Raw genomic sequence first — 19,409 nt, 5'->3', positions numbered from 1 at the left:
GAGATGGGCTTGGCAAACGAGACAGCGTTTAGAGGCGGCCGTTTGGGAGGCCGGCGAGGAGTCCTGCTGCTGCTCCCGGCAGCACAGCTCTGACCTCCCGACCTCCACTCGCCACCCCGGGTTTCCTCAATAAAACAGCCTCGTGCCCATGTGGCTGGCAAGGGGGAGCGCCAGGCCTCCTGCGTCCCCAGCCGAGGAAGATTTCCGAGGGCGGCGGTCCCCTGCTGCTGGGTAAATGCCTCATATTGATGGTCTGGGCGTGAACTCGTGCCGCTCTGCTCTAATTGCTGTTTTTATGATTCCTAATGACAGGCTTTAGGCTTCCAGCTTGCCACTGGATTTGAGCAGCACGGAGTGACGGCTGCTTGCACAGAGCTTCCTGAGCGGTCCGTGGGGCTTGGAGCTGACTTCAGGCACCCCCTGCACACCGATGGATGCCTGGCCTGAGCTCTACGTGCTTCAGCAGCTCTCCGGGAGCATTCCCATGGAGCAGTCTGCTCCTTCATGGCCTCCAACAGCTCTGGTTCCTACCGAGCAAGTCCCCTCTTCCTGCTCTGCCCCTGCAAGCTCAGCGAGGTGCCCGTGTCCCTGTCACAGCGTCGGACCTTGCCTGTCCTAGAGCTTCCCAAGCCCCAACGGGCAGCTGTCCTGGCGCTGCTGCCGTACTGCTGATTCCCTCTGATCCCCTGCCTGTAGCCATCTGTCACCTACCTGTCTAAAACTGCCTGCTCCTCAGCAGTGACTCACAGCCACAAGCCTATGCCCCAGCAGCGTGTCCTGGCCAGGCCTGAAGCCCGTGGCTGCCTGACGGGCTGGGGTGCCCTCCTTGCCCCCAGTGGAATTTCAGGCCCCATGCCGCTCCACGTGCAACATTTCACTTCTTTTAAAAGTCTGAGTTTCCCCTCTGGTTGCTTCAGCTCTGCATTTAATCCCTTGATTCATTATTGATGTGACGTCTGCGGATGGCGCAGTGGATACCTGACTCCAGGTATCCGTTCGCTCTGCTTGCAAAGTGCTGTGAGATGAGTCCGAGCTAAGAGGGGGGGTCACCCCGCAAGGAGCTCCCCAAGATTCAGGTGGCAAGAACATCCCACGGGGAGCGTGAAAATAGGAGATGTGAGTTCTCAAACAGCAGGGCTGAGGGCTGTGCTGGCTGCAGAACCTGATTCCTCTTTGCCTGAAGAACACCCGGCTGGGGCTGCTAATGCTGCTTCCTGTCCCTAACCTGCTCAGGGGATAAAGCAGGGATTTCAGGCTCCAATCCCGCACCTTCCCCCAGTAGTAAATACACGTAGCATTACCGGGTGATGTCATGGCTGGAGCACGTCCCAGTGAGGCCAAGCCTGGATCAGGTTAGATCTGTCTGCTCAGAGCCTTGGCTCGCTCCCAGCAGAGCATATTGCCAGGCCGGGGCCGGTGACTGAAGCCACCTTCCCCAAGGTCACCTCTCGCACACGCAGGGAGGACAGCGCTTGCCTTCCCCTACACGGCCCGGCCCAAGCCGCCCACGCACGGACTCGCAGGGCAGCCACCGTGGCTGCTGGCCGCAAAACTCCTCGCCTCTCCCTCCTGGCACTGCTTCGTGTTGGCACGAGCGAGGCACGGACCCCAGCACCCCCTTTCCTGGTGGCTCGTCATCTGCTCGCCTCGGAGGCACAGTGTGAGAGGAGGAATGGGAATTGTGTCACCTGCCGCGACGTGGTGTGTCTGTAAATAACCCGTCCTGGCAGATCGGTTGCATCCAGGCCGGCGTCTTCTGGCTCAGAGGGTCCCAGCAAGAGCCCCGCAGCCCTCAAACGCTGTTTGTGGCAGTCAGCGAGCCCACCAGGCTCAGCCTGTGCTGGAGCTTGGGTCCATCCAGCTTCCAGCGCCCTGCATCATTCAGTGGGTGCGAGTTTGCTCCCCTGAAGCTGCAGCAGAACCGTAAGGCAGGCAGGGTGAGGCACGTTTGGGTCCCCATTGGGTCAGCCTGGTAGAAGGCAGTGGAGCCCTGTCTAAGCAAACTGCACTGCGTCGCTTCCAGTTGGGCTCCAAGTCTATTTAAGTGATGCAACTCCTTTAAAAATAGAGCGTGCTTAATTAGCAACAGGTCTAATCGCAGAATCGGCGGAGGCAGTGTGACACGCCTTGAGGGAAGCTGAGGTGCGGGAGGTGCAGGGCGCTGCGACCCCAGTGCTGGGGCCCTCGGCCCCTTGGTTCCTGGTGCACTTCGCTGCGGTCGCACTGTGCCCGCACTGGAAATCCCGTGCCTGTCGCCTCCGTGGGCACAGCCCGAGCTAGAGGAAGCCTCCCCCCTCAGTCAGCATTTCCAGAGGAACCATTTCCTCCTCCAAATGTAGCTGGAGTGTAAAATACCTCCCACCACGGGTCCCTCTGCGTGCTGGGTGAGGACGTGACGCTCGTCTCTGCGAGCAAAGGACGGTGCTGGTGAGGGCTGGCGTGGCTTGCACGGGGCCCGTGTTTGTGCTCAGCTCGAGCTATGACCGGCCCGTAGAGATTAATTGCAACCAGTTTAATTTTGTGTCTGTAAATTAAGCTGTTTGACGATTAAGCCAGTGATACAGAGAGACTTCCAGGAGCGAGGAGGACATTAACATGCTAATAGACCTTGCTGGTAGAAGGTTTGCTTAGATACATCCCAGGGGGCAGATGACAATTAACATCCTAAGAGACTCTTCTAGAAAGAGGATACTAATTCAGACCTGCTGGGAAGGGAGAGATCCTTCTTACAGATAATTATTTATTATTATTTTATGTAGCCCTGCAACCTCACTTTCAAGAACACCTGAGATACGTTAGGACGGGTGAGCTGGGAGAACCAACCATCGACAGTCACTAAAGTTGTCCCAGAGCCACCAGAGGGGAGGGAGAAACACCTGCAGAAACCATCCTGGTCAGAAAAACAGGAGAAGGAAGAAATGTGACTTGAGTTCTTGAAAGTGAGTAAAATGGCACGTCAAAGGAAGCGGGCAGGAGGCTGGAGATAGACCTGCAGGCCTGGCAAAGGGAACGTACATGGGAGCAGGGTGAGAAGGGTGTAACTGTGGCAGGAGGGAGGGGATGTTTGGGAGGAGACAGTTTACTCTGAACGTTGTCATAACAGAGCAGGAGGGCACCACGGTGCAGTGAGGGCTGTTCAGGGCCAAACTCCTGGTGTGAGCGCAGAGCAGGAGGGCCCAGGCAGGGCTTATGGGGCCAGAAGCAATGGAAAGCTCGCCCTAGCCGGGTCAGGAAGATGGGCACAGTTAGACAGAAGCTGGCAAAGGGCTTGTCAGAGCCTGTCCTCAGGGGGCTGCAGCTCCTGAAGGACTTGTGTTGATTTATGGATTAAACCAGCCATTATTGGAGTACAACCTGTGCACCTCTCCAGCTCCTGGGCCACCCTTAGCGCAGGCTCCTGGGGAAAGCCGTGGATCTGCATTCACTGGGCAGGTGCAGGGGGAACTCTGCAGGCTGCCATGGGCCCACAGGCTGAAAACTCTGGAGGCTCCGCACCTGAAGTTGCTTCCCCAGAAGCTGGAGCAAAAGACTGCCCCTAAGATCTTCCACCTTACCGCTTTTACTGGTGTTCTGGGTGAGCCATGGGGAGGGCTTCTCATGGTCTTGACTGGCACAGCATTTTGCGCAAAACTTGCATTTTTGACCCTGAATTGGAAGGAAGGCGGAATAATTGGAAACGTGAGGAGACAAACTGTTCAGGCTGTGCTCTGAAATGCCTTCCTGCCCCACAGAAACATTCGCTGGGGGACGTCAGGCCTGCCAGCTCCGCCGGGCACAGCTAGGGCAATATGGAAGAGATTACACAAGATTCGGGATCAGGGACTTAAGATGCGCTGACCGTTGTGCTATCCGTAGCGGGGGCTGTAACACCGCTCACACTTTGGTTTCGGTGTAAAGCGTGAGGGGGTTTTTGTACCACCACCAGGACCGCCTGCCTGCACTGCCCAGTGGTGCCAGGAGCTGCCACACGCGCCGGGGGGGCTCCTCCTCAGAAAATAGAGCCAACACACCTGCCCGACAACCGGCGTGTGGCTGGAAACACGCCCTGAATATTTAGATTTATTCCATGGCTAAACACGTCTGAGCTCGTCCCACTTCGAGGATCCCTGGCGGTGCCTCAGGCGGTGCCTCAGGCGCGGCCGCCACCCCCCGCTCCCCTCAGACGGCACCGTGAGCCCCAGCAGGGCCGTGCAGGGCCGTTCTCCCTCAGCAGCGCCTGCCGAGGCCGGGCACAGCCCGGTTCCCCTCAGCCCCCCCCGGGCCGGGCTCCCGGTGCCCTCCATCCCCGGGCCGGTACCGGCCGCCCCCCGCCCCCCTTTCCTCCCGCGCCGCCATGATGGGGGCGGAGCCAAGCTACCGCCGCCATCTTGCGGCATGGCAGCCCCGCCGCTGCCCGCCCGCCTCCAAGATGGCCGCCCGGCCTTCACCGCCCGCTTCCGGCCCCGTTGAGGCCTCCTCCCGGTAGCCCGGCGCTCCCCTCAGCGGGCCCTCAGCGGCGGAGCGGGGCCGGGCCCGGGCCCGGGCCATGGCGCTGCTGCGGTTGCTGCTGCTCCGGGGGCGCTGCGCGTGGCCGCGGCCCGCCCCGCCGCCAGCCCCGGCTTGGGCACGGCCTCGCCCGCAGCCCCGGGGCCTGCAGGTAACGGGAGGGCGGCGGCGGGGCCGGGGGGGGGCCTCGGTGGGACCCCGGTGGGACCCCGGTGCCGTGTGGCGGGTGAAGCGTTAGCAGCGTGCAGGAGGGGCCGGTGCGGCCTGAGGGCGCTGGGGCTGGCACTGCCGAGGCTCCTTTCCCCCGCCCCGGTCCCGGTACCGGCCCCGGTCCCCTCCCCGCGGCTGTGGGGCCGTCCCGCTGCCCCCCCCCCCCCGCGGCTCGGTGCCCTAAATGCGCTCCCACCCTGCCGCTGGGCACCGCGGGTGGGTTCTCCCTGCCCTGCTGTGCTGCTGGTGGTGCAAACAAACGCCCTGAAATCGTGCAGAAAGCAACGATCCTGCTTAAAGCGGGCCTGCGGCGTGATTTAACTCCGTTTTCTGCCTCAGCGCAGCGAACGGGAACGGGCAGACCAAGGAGGTGAAGGAAGAACGGTTCTGAGACCACTCCGTGAAATATGTCAAGGGTTTCTACCACCACAGCTCTGTCATCGCTGTGCTGTTCCAAAAAGTACTGATCCCAAGAGGCTGCCCTCTCAGGCAGACACAACCAGCTGTGCTGCTGACTACCAGAGGGAAAAATAGAGGGATTTTGGCCCGGTCAGTGCTCCTGTCCCACCTCTGCTTCACAGAAATTTGTCTCTGTGCATGAGAGGGACAGCGAGACAGGGAGCCCCATCTGAGGAAGGGGGAAGGTGTGTTCAGTGAGGGTATTAGTTCCTATCAATTCTCAGATGCTAAGAAATTGCCCTTAAATGTGGCTATAAGCTGTAGGATTGCTGCTGAATGACCGTGGGGAAAACAGCTGTGTTATCCTCACCCCTGTGCAGCAGGGTTACAGAGCAGTAGTTGTTCACATTCCCTGCTGTGGGAGGGTTTGTTTGCATTCTAGGAGTTGATTTCTAGCATATCTTTAGTGAGGAGCAGCAGTACAGTGAGGAAAAAGATTCCAAGCATTTTGAATGTATGTTTCTATTTATACATGCGCTTACTTTAAACTGGGTTATAAACAACATCTTCAGAATCACGTGGCAAGTTCACAGCACAATCAGGAATAATATTTGGGGCTTACACCTGCTGGTCCTGCAACTTCGCCGCAATATTTTGATGTTTTGGAATTTCTGTCTCATGGGATACAGAAATGAGAAGCAGTCACAGAACTTTAACAATAGCTGTCTTTTTTTTTTTTTTTTTCTCCTTTATCTCCCTCTTCAGAGCCTTCTGTCACAAACACTTTCCCCCACATCTCAAGGTCTCAGTGGAGTCCTACTGAAACAACAAATAATTCGAGATCCAGTCAGGCTTTGGAATCTCTTAGGTGAGTCCCAAAGAGCAACTCAGATGAGAAACTTGGAGGGGGAAAAAGGTCTTACTAAGTAAGAGTGTTGACTTTTGCTTACTTTTAATTCCTGAAACTGAAATAAAGCTGTCCTGTTCTTGGCTTTGGGAGCAGAGTGCCATTCGCAGGGGTTCTAGTTTTTTTGGTGGCAGAGATGAGCAATGGCATCTTTCCGCAAGGAGCTCGGTGTGATTAAGTAAGCACTTGAGTCATTAGATCTAAAAGCTAATTTAAAAACAGCAGACTTCAAACTAGAGAGTCTTCCTGTGCCTCATTAGCAAAGCCGAAGAAGAAAATGTCATTCACCTTAGGCAGAAATCAAATCATGGAACCTTGCTAAAAGCCTCGCATTGGAGCAGGTTGGAAGTGTATGTTATGAGCTGTTATCTGAATTCCTAGAGCAAGAGCACAAAGCTGTAAAACAAAGGCAATTATTCTTCTCGCTTTTCTCTTCAAATTGGGAAGGCAGCTTTGCTGATGCTTTTGAGATGTGAACAAAAGTGGGCCCTGCTATTGTGACTGCCGCGGGCCTGGTGAGAGCAAGCTGCTTTACCTTGAAGAGTTTTAGTGTTTTTTTTTGGGGGGAGGAGGAGGAGGGAATAATTTGTTTTGTTTTGCCCCCTTTTTAAAAATAAAAGAAAAAATATATGCATAATCTTTCAAATGGCTATGAATCCTCTGGTAGAAATAGCAGCTGACAAGCAGTCCAGCTTCCGGGCTTGCTACTTTCCAGAGCCTTCATGAAACGCCATGAGAAAAAGAAACTACAGTCCTTAAGTCAGTTGCCTTGCTTCTGAAATGTTTGTATTTTCCTGGCAAAAAAGCCTTCCCGTAATTGTTTTGTAGCAGCTACCGTGGGTTTTTCTGTTTGCAGCCATCCTTCCTTGGCTTTTATGAGAGTATCCTAACAGTGTTACTGAGAACCCTGCCTGAACTCCAGCAGATAATTTCCTTTAGCGTGCATTTACAGCTCTAGCGTGAGGCTGTTCTTTGCTGACCCCACCAGTGTTAACTTTGGTTATGCCTTGGGGAATGTGTAAATGTGTCAGTACCGAAGGAATTTCTCCAAATGATTTTTTGCTCTATTAAAACAATGTCTGAGCAAACTCATATTTTGATTGGATTGTCGAGAAGTATATATTGTATAAGGAAGCTGAAGGAGCCTGTCCCTCCCAGTACTCCCTCTTGTGAGGCTGTTTCATTTCCATGGCACACCAACTAAGTTGTGCACTTGGGTGGGTGTGGAACCGAGGTTTTTGTGCATTGGGAGCTCACGTGGATCTCTGCCATCCTTGTTCCACCTCTCTTGCTGCTGCCTGAGGTCTTTGGTGGTAACTGCTGCACTCTGCTTGCTTGCAGGTAGCACTTACTATTTCAGTACTTCAAGCTCTCGAGGGAGTAACCATAAGAATGGAGGATTCAAGAAGAAATCTCCAAAGGAGGATGAGGGTACGTATGTGCCAAAAATGTATTTAATGGCATGAATTGTGTGTGTGTGAAGGACGCGGGTGGAGAGTGTGGAAGATCAGCCTTAATGCTCATCTCTGGGTACTGCAAACTTCCTGTAACTTACTGACCGTACAAGCCCATGGCTATGAACGAGTTGGAAGAGGGATTTTGTCTTGGCTGATGGTAGAATAAAGCTTAATCAGGCCATTAAATTGATTCTCTTTATGTGCTCCTTTGCATCCTGTACAAATAATTTCATTGTCTTCTGCTTTAATTTTGCCACTGTACAAAGGGGAACGGTATTTACTGAGTTGTGGTTTGGGGGTTTTGGTATAGAGCACTGACTTCATTAAGAACTAAATGTTAATACGAATTGAAGCTGGAAGCTGTTTATTTCTTATTTCGTTTACCTTCTTGGTGGAAGTGTCTGCTTCTAGTGGTTTACAGAGCTCAAGTTTAAAAATAGATTCTTGAAGAGTTCTTAGCTGTGTTAATAAGGGCACTTGCTCAGAAGTTTTATTAAGTTGGTCTTCCTAGACACTGTTTTTTGGTGGTTCTTTTTTTTTTTTTTTTTTTTTTTTTTATATCTTGCACTGTCTAAACCCCAGGCACCCCAACATACAGAACTTCTTGAATTTTATCTCTCTAAATGTGTTCTGATACCTAGGGAGTTACGTGGCGTGCCAGATGCTGCTGAGAAGTCAGTGGCCACTCCATACCTTAAGCTTGTTGGGGGAAGGGGAAAGAGGAATTCCAGGGTGCTAAAAAGGAGCAGGGACATGAAGGAGAACATCTGCTGTGTACGAGACAAAAACCTTGCGTAACTTCTGACAGGCCAGTGTTTTGATCCTTGTATCTTCTACCAGTAGGTTTTCATCAAAGACTTTTCAAATTTGAGCTGATTTGTGGGTGTCCCTGCAAGTCTTGGTATTGTCAGCAACATTTTGCTATTTGTAGATTGACAACAGCTGCATTCCATTTTAAAAGTGTAATTTGATTCTTCCTTTCCACTTCTGTAAGGAAAATTCTTTGCTCATTCGTGAGTACATTTCTTTCCCTGCAGTCTCCCAAGAACTGAAGTGTGTGCAGCGTTTCTAGGATCTGGGTTAGGCGTGTTTTCAGGCTCTGTGGTGCAGATTTCGAGCTGTGAAATCCCCCAGCTGAGGCCACGTCTTGCATCTACTGGCCTGGGGATTTTTTTTTAAGAAAGGAGTCAGAAGTGCTCCGGATGGAAGGCCTCTTTCTTCTGTCTTGTCAGTGATACCAGAAGCATAACAAAGACCTAAATGTTTTATTCATTTTATGGCACTTGTTGATGCTTGCAGGGGCTGGTGATGATTCGAGGGGCTTTACATGGATATCTGCTGTTTTCGGGACTTCTGAGTGAGGGCTGAGCTGGAGGGCTCCAGACCTTTGCAGTTAGCATCACGCTGCTTTTGTAGATTACGTGATAAACTTTTACCTTAGTGCATCTGATCCGGATGCGAGCGCAGGTATCGCCGAGTCCTCGCTGAGGAAGCCAGAGCTCAGAGGCTGGGGTGCTTGTGGTCTGCGAGACCACACAGGGTGATTGTGAGCACAGCGCCTTGAGGTATTGTAGCTGTTAAAATTAGTAAACAGTAACATGCTGTGTTCTGCGGCCTCTTTTCTCCGGTGATTAATGGATAGCTTGACTTTGGGAGGTGGAATGCTACCCCGTGTCTCCGGGGGAATGCTCATCTCTGCAGTAATTATTAAAAAGAACTCTTCAAACTGTCAGTGCAGCCCTTGCAAGATTTTAATCAGAGAGTTCAGATTTGGGGTTAATGGCAAATCATTGCTTCATGGAGGCTTTTGGAGACTAAAGAGCTGGAAGTATTCCCACAGCTGTTGCTCGCAAGTGTCACATCCAGTTCCTGGTTCTCATTTACTGAGTGTTGTGGGGTGGCTTATGGTGCAATATGAATGTTGTACTGTAAAGGCGGTCATATTTTACATAAATTTAGGATTAGATTAATTTTGTCCTTAATTAAATGCAGGGTGGAAGAAAGCTTTGTGTTGTCTTCGAGCTTTCTAGAAATTTCTGAAATTATTCAGCTGTAGGTTAAAGATCTGAGACAAGTCTTGTGTCCCAGACACTGCTTGTCTCGAGCTATCTGATGGCTAGCGTTTACCCTGTGGTGATCTCTCTTTGTGATAACGTCCTCAGTGAATGCGTGCTTTACAACATATTACATGCACGCTGACTTTGTCTGAAATTTAACACAAAGAAGTGCTTTAGCAATAGTTCATTCAGATCTCCAAGCAAGGAACTTGCATAGCAGGAGCTGGACACTTTCTGTAAGTCAGAACTCCTTTTTCTAGTCGTTCCTTTTTCCTATCAACTTATTCAAAACTTGCTCAGTAGTTAAGGATAATGCCCAGGCTAAGGCCTCTACAATGCTACATTTAATTTTTCTTAATAAAACTACTGGATGTTAGCCTGCAGTTTTGTGACGGATTGCTTTGTTCTAATGAGGCTGGATCTAGCAGATAACGCAGGAGTGAGGAGATGGCATCAGAGAACAAAGTGGATGGGCTGGACGCGGCGTCTGAGCTTGTCACCGTGTTTTGAAATTGCGACCTTATCTGAAAAGCTGCATTGTTTCTATTTAGGAACAAGCCTTTCCTGTTAGATGTGGAGCAGAGCGAGGAAACGAGTGAAAAATGACGCTGTGTATCTGAAGGACAGAGTACTTTTTTTAGCATCTGACTGGGTCATATGTTTGTCCCTCGGTTTTGTTGCAGTGTGTATAAGGGTCTAATTGGTGGCTAGTGATAAATGCTGGTGTCAGAACTCTTGTTATGAATTCGCAAATAAATCTAATCTGGGCTGCAGCAGGCAGAGGCACTAGCAGTCCAGTGGTACGGAATTAATTTATTTCTGGGGGTAGAATAGTATTTATGTATGCCATCTTGCTGTTGATGTTGAATTGTATATCAAGAAGGAGCAGTAAATTATATATTGAGAAGTTCCACATAGAACTGGAAAGAGGAAGATATTCGTTGTCAGCTTAACAACTCAACTGCTTGCTGGCGGCTGACATTGAACTGTGCCACCACAGAATTCAGAATTTGCCTATGCAGTACAACCAATGTTGGGAGCCTGTAAGAAAAGGTTTGGTGGCAAATACTGCAAACCAGCCGTCCCTTTTTCTCGTGTCACCACTTCCTATGTCACTGGTACAGTAAAGGTGGGAAAGCACTTCTAGTATGTAGTGCTGATACAGATCCTTAACGTGGACGAGTTACCAAGCCTGCTTAAATATTAAGGTGGTTACGTAGCAGGGGAGAAAACGTGCAGCAAACAATGAGATTGTTTTGCAGTATATTTTGATTCAGAGGTAAGCTGCATTCCCCTCTTCCTGTGCGGCGTTCGATTTGTTGCAAGCACTGATTCTCTCTTAGGCAGTGGAGCTGTTGTTGGTCTCGTGGTGCAGAGTGCCAGCAGATCAGTTCACCAGGAAGCAATTATCCCTCAGCACCGTGCTACATGATTTAACAGTGAAACTAAGACTGGTTTTACTCACTCCTAATATTCTTTTCAGTGGATACGTTAGCAACAGCCCGAGGACCAGGCAGCGTAGAGGCGTGTTAATTAGAACTGGGCTGTAGTCATACTTGAGTGATTTTTTTAGCAGCAAAGGTCTGGTGGCTTTATTATTTTATCCATCCATGTTAGGCCAGGCAAGTGGGTCCTTCATTTTCGAGCAGAATGGTACTTGGGGTCACTGCAATGGGGGCAGTGGGTTACTACCATCTGAAGTCTCCTGGAGCACAGTCGGACTGCCCCGACACACAGAACGCTGGTCAGAGCTTCTCAAAATGTTAGAGATGGGTGTTGGTCTTCGTGCATGACAAATTCTGGAAGTAAGGGACTTTCTTTGGCTCGCCGATGCTTCAGTTCCTCCTCTTACTGAAGCACCACTTAAAATGAAGAGGCAATCCTCCGTTACCTCTGCAACGTGTGTACGCAGTGCCTCCCCGCGTGGCTTTTGGGGCTTTGGGGAGCAGCTGAATGTAGATGTGGTACAACAGCCTCGATTGGAAAAGCAGCAACATGATGCAAGCAGATGATTGCTGGCTATCAGGATGCAAAATGTGTCTCCTTCCAGGCAACCACTAGGCTTACACGTGACTGCTCGTGCTTTCATAACCAGGCTTTTGCCCTGCTGCTGTTCCGTATGCACAGCTGGGGCCCTGTGGCTTGACAGCCTAGAAGCCAGGAAGGCCTGGAAGTGAAACGTAACCCAGAAAACCAACTCCCTTGTGTAACCTTGGGCAAGTCACACAGCCTCCTGTTACCTTTGTGAGCCAAGCTAGGAAATGGCCTGTGCGGAGAGAGTCAGGTCCTGCCTCTGAGTATAGTGCCTCCAGAGAACCATGCGACAGAAGCATTAAAGGTTCCGTCGTGTTAGTCTTTGTCACTTAGATGTCCCTTCTTTTGGTCAGAAAGCTGTGCAGTTACGTGCTCATGTCTCTTTTCCTGATCTTTTTTCTTTCTTAGAGGAAGAGAAACGGAGGAAAAGGGAGAATCAGATGCACCTCGAACGCTTGCGGGCACTCCTCATCATAACGTTAATAGTGCTGATGTTTCGATTCACCGTCAGCGAGAACAGAGAAGGGACCAACATTTCCTGGAATTATTTCATCAATGAGATGCTGTCAAAGGGGGAGGTCCAGAGGATCGAAGTGGTTCCAGAAAGTGATATTGTAGAAATTTATCTGCACCCTGGAGGAACTCCGCATGGACAAGTCGTGAGTGGCTTTCTCTGGTTGGAGTTGATGATCTTAGATTATACTGTTGGAAAGAACTGAATTAATGAATTATATGTTCAGTAAAACTCTAGCTGGTAAATTTGCTTTTCATTAATTTTTGCTTCCTGTTGTTTGTACTTCAGGGGGCTTTTATTACTCCTACCAACCTGGACACTGGGATTTTTGTTTTAAACTGTAAGAATAATTAATAGTGACATGGAAGGAAACATTACGAATGTTTAAAAAGCTGGGGAAATTCAATAGTTCGTTTTTCCCAGCTCAGACTAAAATGTCAGAAGGTATCTAGATGATGATTGTAAATTCTTAATTCTAGATCCAGTTTTAAAAATTATCTCCTGTTTTGGATTTTAGCTTCAATTGCTCTGTCAAGTTCCATCAGACTTCCTTCTTAAATCTTCCAAAATGGGGAAAAAAAGCAAAGTTTGATCACATGCTTGCTTTATTTCCAAGAGTTGCCACCAAGAATCATTACCAACTAGCCTCAGAGATTAAAATACTGTTCTTGGGTACATCCCATTTAGTTCATCGATTTATGATCCATTTTGCAAACTGCTGGATGAAATTAATTTCTGAGAGGGATACAGAAACAATATGCAGAAGGCTTCCTGCCCAGTGATGTAGTTTTCCAGATGTATTGTAAAACTTTGACTGGACCCAAGCTATCTTAACTAGGTTTATAGTACTAACCTCATCCTCCAGTCTGCCTACAAAGTCATTGCACCTCCTTGTTTCTAGAGAGCTGAGACTTAGTTCTTGGCTTTTATGCTTTCAATAAGGTGCCAGAAAGCCATGAGGTGCTCCTGACTTGATTTGGAGGCCCAGCATCAGTTACCTGCTCATGAGTTCATTGCTGTAGAAAACAAAGGATGTAACAATGCTAACTTTTATCTGACTTCTCCGTTTCGTGCACCTCTTCTGCTCATTGTTGTGTCTTTATACCACACTTACAATTTCTTCTTGCTGCTTTTGATTGCATGTCCCCAGAACGTTACCCTGCTGTACACAATGCGGGTGGCAAACATTGACAAATTTGAAGAGAAGCTGAGAGCTGCGGAGGATGAGCTGAATATTGATGAGAAGGAGAGAATCCCTGTTTCCTACAAACACCCTGGCTTTTATGGAAAGTATGATATAAACTCGTGCTCACTGTTGATCTTATGTTGGCAACAGCATCCTTCACTTGAAGAGCAAAGTTCCTTCCAGCTACATGTTATGTAAATGCAGAACAAAAAGAAGTGGTCCCTGTTTTGGAGCACTTAGGCAGTCTTTGAAAAATGCTCTAGATGTGTGTTAGCGGCTCAGACGTGAGGGTCTCAAGGAGATGTCTGGAACTGCAGCACGTAGTGAACCAAAATATTTGGGGTCAGTGTCAGCAGGTCTGAGCAAAGTCTGTCAGTTGCTGCTGTCCTTGCAATAATCCATTATTCAAGTGCAACGTGAGATAGAAATCCTGACTCAACAAGTGTGATGTTGTGCCCTGGTTTGTGGAGAATGTCGGTGGTGCAGTAAGCTGTCCCCTGGTAGAATGCTTCAAGGAAGGCCTGTGGTGGTGGTTCAGTCTGTAAAAATAAACACCTAATTCTGGCCTGTTTCTCCAGCAGCTGTAGATCAGAGGACAGCCTGTGCTGGTGCTCGCTCCATCTGTGAGCCACATACTGAGCAGAGCAGCTTTGATGCTAAGATAGAAAATCTCACTGAGGGAGGAGTACTCCTATTAAATTTGCAGCCCCTTTCTGTTACCTGAAAGGATCTCGGGATCCTTTGCTTTTAAAAATAATAATTAAAATGTCAGTGCTCAAAGGTTTTAATTCTGAAATAAACTGCGATGAGCAAGAAGTAGAAATCTGACAGAAGATTACAGAGCACTGGCTAGGCTTTGTTCTGTGCTTTCATTTTATATTTTGTGGTCATTTGCTGCTCACAAGGTTTATTTGCCCTTCTGTTAAGGCTGGCAGCTTATTTTTGCAAGATAGGATTTATGGGGCGCAGAGAACAAGAGACCTGTGAAGCTCGCTCACTGGGCTATTGAACAAGTCCACCTCCATCACTGAGGGCTGTGCTGATGCAGAAAGATGCTCTCTGCAAGTCTGCAGAGGGACTGGCCTTTGGAGAGCTCTCAACCAGTATTTTGTTCTAGAGTCCTAGAGATGGAGATGCAGCACAGTAACTTTGTCTGCTAAGAAAGAAATCCCGTGCCCTAACAACCAAGAAGGATAGCTCCGTGCTGCTGCCGTTACCTGCTGAGATGGCCTGGGCACCTGCTTGTGCACCACGCTAAGCAGAGGTGCACAGCGTTGGGTTCTAGTAGCTCGTGGGGTTTGGAGCACGGTGTCTTTCCTGGATGTCTTACCAAAACGTGAAATAAATGTCATGTTTGTATGTGAGAAAATACCCTTGCAGGATTTTGACCAGTTGGTTGTCCTCTGAGTGACATTTTTTACACTTTGAATGCATGATTTGTGTGAAGACAAACTTCTTAAATAGATCACGCAGCATGGAATCTTCTGTTGGGATTCATAACTTGCTAATTTTTGTCAGTTTGTGTAATGGGACGAGTACACTGACCAGTTATGTAGCAGCACGGGCTGATTTCCCCTGTGTCTGAAAATACTGTTTTTTAAAGAGATACTCTAGGGTCTGAAGACTCAGGAGACTTCAGAGTCTGGAGTTTGAAGCTGTGAGGTGCAGAGCACTTAGAGCTTGCACTCAGTTTGCTGTCAGGTACAGGCCCTTGATGCATTTCAGAATGAATCTCCTGTTTGTATAGTTGCCAAACTGTAGGTGATTTTCAGTTTCCAGTGTTGCCTAGGAGCCCTCGCTCGGGGGAGACAAATGCAGCTAGGTATACAGCACGTGCTGCTCCCATTGCTTCAGTAAATCATCCGTTCCTGAGAGGTGGAACGCATGCTCCTAGTTTAAAGATAAGAAACAGAAGTGTGAGGAGGCAAGAGCATTTCACAGGCTCAAGCAGGGCACGTGGAGCAGAACAAGGAGCTTAGTTAGGGTACCTCCAGTCCCAGCCTGCCTTCTGATAGTCCGATCAGTCTTCCTCTTATTAGAAGTATTCCCTGTTCAGAGCTCACAGGGTATTTTGTCCTCAGCACGTTTGTCTTGTAACTGCATTAGACCTGCCCTGTCAGCTCTGCTCCGTGGCTCCCCTCTAACCCAAGAGGTACTGAAAGGATCCAGAAAATTCATTGTGCTGGTTGCTGCAGGAGCTCCTTGTGAAGGACTTCTGGGAGACTTGAGCAGGGGCAGCCAACCCGACTCTCCTAATGGGAGAGCTGCAGTGGGATTTCTGCCAGGTTTGGGGGAGCTGGAACCTTCCTAGCATCGTGGGACACAGGTCTTCTGCGGTGAGCTCCCGTGGGAAGGGCTGCCAGTGTCCCCAGCTCCTGCTCTGGCTGTGATCTGGCTGCCCGAAGGTCTATCTGCTTTATAAGTAGAAATGCCTCTGCAGGGAATGGTGAAGAGGAATTTCTTCCACAGCTGTGAGCAGTATGTGCCAGTGTCCTCTGTTTAACTTCTCAGGTTACGTAATTGTTGGGGGTTTTGGTTTTGTATAGAAAATTTCAAGGTGCTGTTTTCTTAGTCATAGATGCTCATGGCTGCCGAAAATGTCAGGACCTTTAAAATACTGAAAATAGTGAGTGACATTTACTGAGTTGTGGCTGAAGGCTTCAATTCTGACCTGTCCTGCTTTTGTCCTTTCAGCGATGTCATTTCCCTGATAGTGACACTTGTGGCTGTCTCCATGTTGTGGAGCATCTTCCGCCTTATTAGGGTCGCAGGCAGGGCAGGAGGATTCAACGCTTTTGTAAGTATCCTGCATCTTTACGTTGCTTTGCAGCCTGTGAGTAGTCTTGCCTTCTGCTGGCCTAATCTCCTCCCCTTTCCCCAGCAAAGTCAACACAGATTGAGAATAAACCGATGCCAGGGACTCCTCAGTCTTGACACATCTTGCATCTTTTCCTGTCCTGATCATCTGACTCGCTTGTACAGTAACTGGCCTTAGCTGAGGCCCTTTCTTTCCCCCAATGGCAGGAAGGGCTGAGCTCAGTGAATTTGCAGTCCAGTTTGCTCTGCTATTTTCAAAGCTTGTTAATGAGTTGCAGCTGCAGATGGTGTTTTTCTCTGGGTCCTGCCAATATGCCTCCCATACAGCCAGGAGTAGGAATTGCTGCTTTCTGCAAAATGAATTCTCAATTTATAAAATATGTTCAGATTCTGGATTTCATTACGTGTTGGCCTGTTCCCCTCACGCCACATGCCTCGCTTGCAACATCAGTTAAATCTCCTGCTATCCTCCACCCTTGCCTGGATCAGCTGATGAAACTCTGTAGAAATCAGCTCTGGGTGCACTGGTACTGACCGCAGGGATCTGGGGATGAAAACAGTGGTGAATTCAGTCCCTTGTTAGGTTTCCCACTCGCTCTCCTCTGTAGTTCTCTTCTGGCTTTGGGATTCTCTTTATACAAAGGGGCGCAGCTGCCTGGGAGAAAAGAGTAGTTTAAAGAAGTGTTAAGTAATGAGGGCCTTGAGGACTGGTTTCTGCCCTTGCATAAGTGGGGACAGCTAGGCCCGGCGTGTTTAACTCTTTGTTTGGATAAACTGCTGCTTCCAAGGCATGAGAAGTTATAAACTTTCTTCTCAGAAAAAAATCCTGAGTAGCTGTTTTCAGAGGAACATGGTGAGCGGTTACAAGTAGGACGTTTAACTAAATCCTTGTTTTGGCTGTCACTCTGGCTTAACACACACCAGAAGGCTCAAACGTGGTGCCTGTTAAATTCGAGAGCCCATATTCTGTCCCCGGGTTGTGTTGTAGTAGGAGCTGGTGGCAGCGTTGGACAGTGGTCCAAAGTGTATGTTTGCATACGTTTACAAGGCAATATTGGTAATTTATTTACTGCTGATATTTACCATCCATACATGTTCCTTAAAGCTACACCTATCCCGAGTGTGTTAAGGATCAGTGAATTTAAAAATCAGGGAGAAGATCCCAAATAAAGTTTTGGGCATTCTATACAATTTTAATAAATGTCTCTGCCTCGTCTACAGGGACTTGAGCTGGGTTGGGGGGATTATTGCAGGTTTACTTTCTCTTCCCAACAAAACGTGGTTGAATAAGGCGTGAGGCAGCAATCCTGCAGCCTGGCTGTGAAGTATCCAAAGCAGCAGTTAGTAAAACAACGATGCACTGGTGGGCATTGTAATGTTCTTTGTTGGGGGTGGCTATGCCTGCGCTGTGCTGTGTAGCAAACTGCCTTTCCAGGCTGTTGCCTTGTCCAGAGTCAAAGCACTTCTTCAGCATTTGTGTTGCCTCCCACAGAACCAGCTGAAGATGGCTCGTTTCACCATTGTGGATGGAAAATCCGGAAAAGGGATTGGTTTCAAAGACGTAGCAGGAATGCATGAGGCCAAAATGGAAGTCAAAGAATTTGTGGACTACTTAAAGGTATTTAAGAGCAGACCACAAGAAGTGCTTGCTGCCCATCTTCTGGGTTAGAATTAACCTGGGGAGGAGGGTCTGTTCTCTTCATCCTGCACGATACTGAGCAGCCTCTGTCTAAATAAGCTGAAAATTTCTGTGCTGTGATCACCATGACTCAGTGTCTATTTCCAGTTCTGTAACAGGCTGCAGATGTGGCTGCTCCCATTAGGAGCTCAGGGTTGCTCAGGATGAGAACAGCATCAAGGAGCTCTGGGAGACCGTATCCTTGTGCAGATGCCTCGTGTTGGCTGTGGATCTGACCCAGCTGTGCTGCTCTTACAGAATCCTGATCGCTACCTTCAGCTTGGAGCTAAAGTGCCCAAGGGTGCCTTACTGCTTGGGCCGCCGGGCTGTGGGAAGACCTTGCTGGCAAAGGCGGTGGCTACGGAGGCACAAGTACCGTTCCTGGCCATGGCAGGCTCTGAGTTCGTGGAGGTGATAGGAGGTAAGCGTGGTGGGAGGAAGGGAGTGGAGGTTACTTGGGGAGCGTTGGCTGGGCCTCGTAAAGGACAGAGATTGTGTTGCTTTGCTGGATATTGCTGCTGAAAATATAAAAGGGTTTCAGCATTAGTGTGGATAGATAATAATGTGGTACCTAAAACGTTTTCTTTGAATAGCTAGTTGCTTCTTTCTGGCAATGGGAAACCATGGTTCTTCACCTGGAAGCATCATCTCTGACTTGCCTCTACTTACTAAAGCCATTGACTGAGGCTTCCTTCCTTATATTGAGAATGCTGATGGATTTTCTGCTGCTCCCTGCTGATGGGAGGAAGTATGGTCTCTCTGTGCTCAGGGATTTCAGTCTTCTTCCTTCCTTCCTACGTCTCTTGAGACCCAACGAGGGTCTGTGTGTGGAAATGTGCTGAATATTTTTGCTCCTAACCTGTGGAAGGACCAGGAGCTCAGGTCTGGAGCTGGGAGCAGAGCTCCTCTTACAGCAGCTCTGAAGAGTCCCTGCAGTTTTGGGAGCTCAGTTAAAAGCCAGCACGATTCAGGACAAGCAGTATTTAAGGGCTAAAGAGATGAGTTCTTGACTAATTCTTCATGTCTGGAGTGTTGAGAGAGGGACTGTCACACACTGAGGGTTTGCCTGGGTCATATATCTAATAGGGGGCTGGTAATGCTCTACAGCTATGGCTGTGAAGCTCATTTCTTCTTCCCTTCCCCTACAGGTCTTGGAGCTGCCCGAGTTCGGAGCCTCTTCAGAGAAGCCCAGGCTCGTGCGCCCTGCATCGTGTACATTGATGAAATCGATGCCGTGGGCAAGAAGCGCTCAACCAACATATCTGGTTTTGCCAATGCTGAGGAGGAGCAGACCTTGAACCAGCTGCTGGTAGAAATGGATGGTCAGTATTTCTGTCTCTGAGTAGTTGGGCCCTTACCACCTCGGAGATCTGGGCTGCTGTCCTGTTTGAACTTGCAGTGCCTCTTTGGTGTTTTCTTCTTGGGGGAGTATTTACCATTGCAGTGAAACAAACCTCGCTTCCCTCTTTCCTGGGACAAGGCTAGCTGGCACTTCACAGCATTTCCAGGACTAAGCCCAGCGTTATGATTTAGTCATATCATTGTTAAAAACCTCTCTGTATGACAAATGATAACTGGGGCTTGAACTGCAGCTTAGGGACTTTCACACCTGAAAATCATTTTTTTGTGTTTTTTTTTTTTTTTTTTCTATTTGCACACCATTGT

At 49.1% G+C, this 19,409-nt stretch overlaps 1 protein-coding gene across 2 annotated transcripts in view; it reads left to right on the top strand.

Moving 5' to 3' along the window:
* Positions 1–2,869: 2,869 nt before the first annotated feature.
* Positions 2,870–19,409, top strand: part of SPG7 (SPG7 matrix AAA peptidase subunit, paraplegin) — a 33,289-nt gene continuing 16,749 nt past the window's right edge. Inside the window, exons 1-9 of one of the 2 annotated variants that reach the window (XM_084533003.1) lie at positions 2,870–2,939; positions 5,860–5,962; positions 7,343–7,432; positions 11,958–12,208; positions 13,214–13,353; positions 15,944–16,046; positions 17,559–17,684; positions 18,003–18,165; positions 18,893–19,066. In XM_084533003.1, coding sequence (XP_084389129.1) covers positions 11,990–12,208; positions 13,214–13,353; positions 15,944–16,046; positions 17,559–17,684; positions 18,003–18,165; positions 18,893–19,066 — 925 coding nt within the window. In that variant the 5' untranslated portion in view covers positions 2,870–2,939; positions 5,860–5,962; positions 7,343–7,432; positions 11,958–11,989. Of the gene's footprint in view, positions 2,940–4,398; positions 4,637–5,859; positions 5,963–7,342; positions 7,433–11,957; positions 12,209–13,213; positions 13,354–15,943; positions 16,047–17,558; positions 17,685–18,002; positions 18,166–18,892; positions 19,067–19,409 lie in introns of those variants that run through there. The other variant, XM_084533002.1, reaches the window with a different exon arrangement.

This window comes from Aythya ferina (assembly GCF_964211825.1).
Source record: "Aythya ferina genome assembly, chromosome: 12".
NCBI classification, from domain to species: Eukaryota; Metazoa; Chordata; class Aves; order Anseriformes; family Anatidae; genus Aythya; species Aythya ferina.
The sequence above is the reverse complement of the archived record's forward strand: the minus strand, read 5'-3'. Positions and strand labels throughout refer to the sequence as shown.